We start from the raw sequence: 3330 nt of genomic DNA on the forward strand, positions 1-3330 counted from the left end.
GTGAGAGAGAGGGAGAGAGGAAGAGGGAGAGGGAGAGAGAGAAAGAGAGAGGGAGAGAGGGAGGTCAAGGTTTACATCTCAACAGATGGAAATTGTTAGATCAAACCGAGATAAATACCTCGTTCTGAACACCCAAACGAGAACGCAAAATAGTTGCCAGTTTACGTGAACCCCGAGAAGAAAACCCTTAAAGGGCCTTTAGGAGCCCCCAAAAGTCTTTGGGACGAAATCCCCTTTTTAGACCAACAATCAGAAGTTATCCGACCAAGTAAAAATACTCATCTCTCAGAGAACGTGCGACCAAGCCCTAAAAAAGGAAAGTAAATCATTCCGACTCCTCTTTCCTTTCACCAAAAATTGAGAATATTATTTTGAACAAATTTCTATTTTCCAACCAATCGTGAGAAGTTATTAGATACGGCACAGGGATACCCGTGTGACAAATGTACCAAACGAATAGTGCGAAGGTAAAAGATATCATCCCCTCTCATCTTCCCTTTCCTGGCCCAAGAGATGATAGGCTTCACGGAAGGGAACGCAAACGAAAGTGGCGATTCCTCTGGTTTGACGGGGAGCTTCGAGAGCAACGAGGATAACAGAGAGGAGGCCGAGCTGCAGCTACCCATTACAGACGTGGTTCGTATTATGGAGAAAATCTTGCCGTGTAACGCCAGGTTATCGCAGGAAGCGAGGCAGACCGTGCAAGAATCCGCCACCGAGTTCATCAGCTTCGTGAACAGCGAGGCCGCGGACAAATGCCAGAAAGATAACCGGGAGACGATCAACGGCGATGATATTTGCTGGGCTCTCGAGAATCTTGGGCTAAGTAACTACGCCGTGGCTGTCAGGAGGTATCTTCAGAAGTATAGAGACAACGAGCTTGAGAAATCAGCCGCCTCCCACGGCAGTCCTACGGACGAAGAGAATCTAACGGTTCCGCTATTTGAAGGAAACAAGGTCAGAAGGAAGGAGAAATCCCATCCATTCCCTCTTTAATTTTTTGTGGCTTCTTGCCTGGTGATCCTTCATTCGTATATCAACATTCACGTCTTGCGGGCGATCATACTTTCTTTCAACTGAACAAAATATGACCCATTCTAGAGGAACAAGGCTGTTAAAAACGAAAACATATGAGTATGTTGGTTATCCCCATTAACAATATGAGTATGTTCTTCGTTTGTTCTTTTCTTGTGCGAGCTGGAGACACCCATCTTGCTTGGGTTATTTGCATCCTGTAGGGGAGGTTGCATCATTTCAGGGTAGACATCTAACTTCCCTGTCTTTCTTTTTCCACTTTGCCTACATATTTGATGTGTACCTTTCAATAATCGTTTTCCCGTGGATTCACGATTTCCTTAGTTTTGATCCATCGGAGTAACCATAATGAAGAGATTACCACTAACCAAGATTGTAGTCGTCATTTTTTTAGGTACATGAACAATTCGTGGTGGCCTACGAATGATAACTAGCCTGCAGGATTAACTATTTGAATCAAGATTCTCAGTGCGATAAAGTTTGTGAAAGGAAAAACATAGAAACAATAAATGTTGTCATCAATTGAAGGCTTTAATTGAAAGCTCCATCTAACATCTCAACATACTTTTTACTACTTTCAAAGGTAGCATTGTGTTGGACCATCTTGGCTATAAGAGAGTGTTGTTTTTTTCAAGAAAAAGAAATCGTGATACAACGACGTTTCGAACTACAAACTTCAGTTAGAACCGGAATTCCCAATTGAAACTTTTTTTTGTTGTATCTAACTCATTGTCTTTGATAATTTTCCCTGAATAATAACTCACGTATCTTTTTGTTTAGTCGCCCCACATGGAATTTGAGTGCCTCGATATCCCTTGCCTGTATAATAGATATTAGTTCCGTAAAGCAAAGCACAAAAATTTTGTTCCAATAAAGGGTTTTCCCAAGCATCAAAACCCTTTAAAAATATCATACACTAATTATGAGCAGCTTAACCCCTTTCGGCTTTTATTTGGAGTCCAAGATTGCTTTTCATCTGAGAGATATGTTCTCTCATGATTACTGCAACAGTAAATCTCAAGGGGTAGACGATGAAGAGAGAAGATTTGCGGTGACGCTGGTGCAAGACGCGAAACTGAAGGTAAGACATAGATTTCATAATATTTTGAATATGAGTCGCCCATGGGATTGCATCCTCATATCATGTTCTCTTAACTCTTAAATTTCTTGATTTCTATCTGGCTGATGCACCTTTTCATTACTAAATTGTAAAATTGTGACCGCTTAAAATGCAACATAAACTTTGAAAATCACGGCTTTAATGTTGTCAATAATTTCCCAGACATAAAATTTTTTTCATTCAAATTACGGTCTCTCCATGGTTGTCTTTTAAATCTTACACTTGACGGAAAACTAAGATATCATTAGAAAGTATGGAGAAGTTAATTTTACGCCAATATGAAACACGGTGTTTAAAATTGGGCAAGGAGGTAACTATCGTAATAGCTTATCTTGAGTACAGGTGACTTCACTCCTGCAAAACAAAAGCCGCAGTCAGGCGGATGATGGGTCTCACGCGGAGTTTTAAAGTTATTTCTTGCTTGCATAATTGTTGTACCCAATAAGCGAGAATATTGTTACTCCAGATGTTTTATACATTTCTAAAAGATCATGTGACATTGCAAGTAAAACCGAGTGGAGACGCTTCACCTGTCCACGCATCTTCTACAGTTTACTGCGCTGATTCTTTACTCCTGTACATCTGTTTTTTCAAACCATTCTACGAGTAATTCAAGGAAACAGCTGGGTGCACCAGTCTGAAGAGGCGGACAACGGTCGACTGCTTATTTTCGGACTGGTGTCCGCCTCTTCAGACTGGTGCATTGTTATCTCCTTGACAGATTTGATATACCTCAAATCACTTGACATGAATAATCACTACGTTATTTTCGGACGACATGAATAATCACTTGACCACAATTTTGGAAAATTAGACAAAAAATACTCTTAATCAGCATCACAAACTGTTTTATATTTTACGATTTCCCAGAAAGAAGGATGTATAAGACCTAATTTCTTAAAAATCTACAATATCTGGCTGATGCCATTTCCCCCTTGGAGATTTTCATGTGGGTTTAACACCCTTCGATTGAAAATTTATGGTTTCGCAGCTTCTCCCTAAAAGTTTTAGTCTAAAACCCATAAGCATATAAATGATGTCTAGATGAAGTGATGGACACCAGATGTCTGCCGAAAATTCGATCCGGTTACACCCGGAAGTCTGTACTTCTTCGGTTCTGGACATTCTGCCGCAAAACTTGCAGCTTTTTCAGACCTCGAAATGCTTTGAAAGGT

General features: G+C 40.5%; 1 protein-coding gene across 1 annotated transcript; it reads left to right on the forward strand.

The window, feature by feature from the left end:
• Positions 1-513: 513 nt before the first annotated feature.
• On the forward strand, positions 514-2660 carry LOC144716704 (nuclear transcription factor Y subunit B-4-like). Its single transcript, XM_078591919.1, has 3 exons — positions 514-957; positions 2047-2116; positions 2498-2660. Exons 1-2 carry the CDS (start codon positions 514-516, stop codon positions 2047-2049), a joined length of 447 nt encoding a protein of 148 aa, XP_078448045.1. The 3' UTR covers positions 2050-2116; positions 2498-2660.
• The last annotated feature ends 670 nt before the right edge of the window (positions 2661-3330 follow it).

Source organism: Wolffia australiana, chromosome 1, assembly GCF_029677425.1.
Source record: "Wolffia australiana isolate 7733 chromosome 1, ASM2967742v1".
NCBI lineage: Eukaryota > Viridiplantae > Streptophyta > Magnoliopsida > Alismatales > Araceae > Wolffia > Wolffia australiana.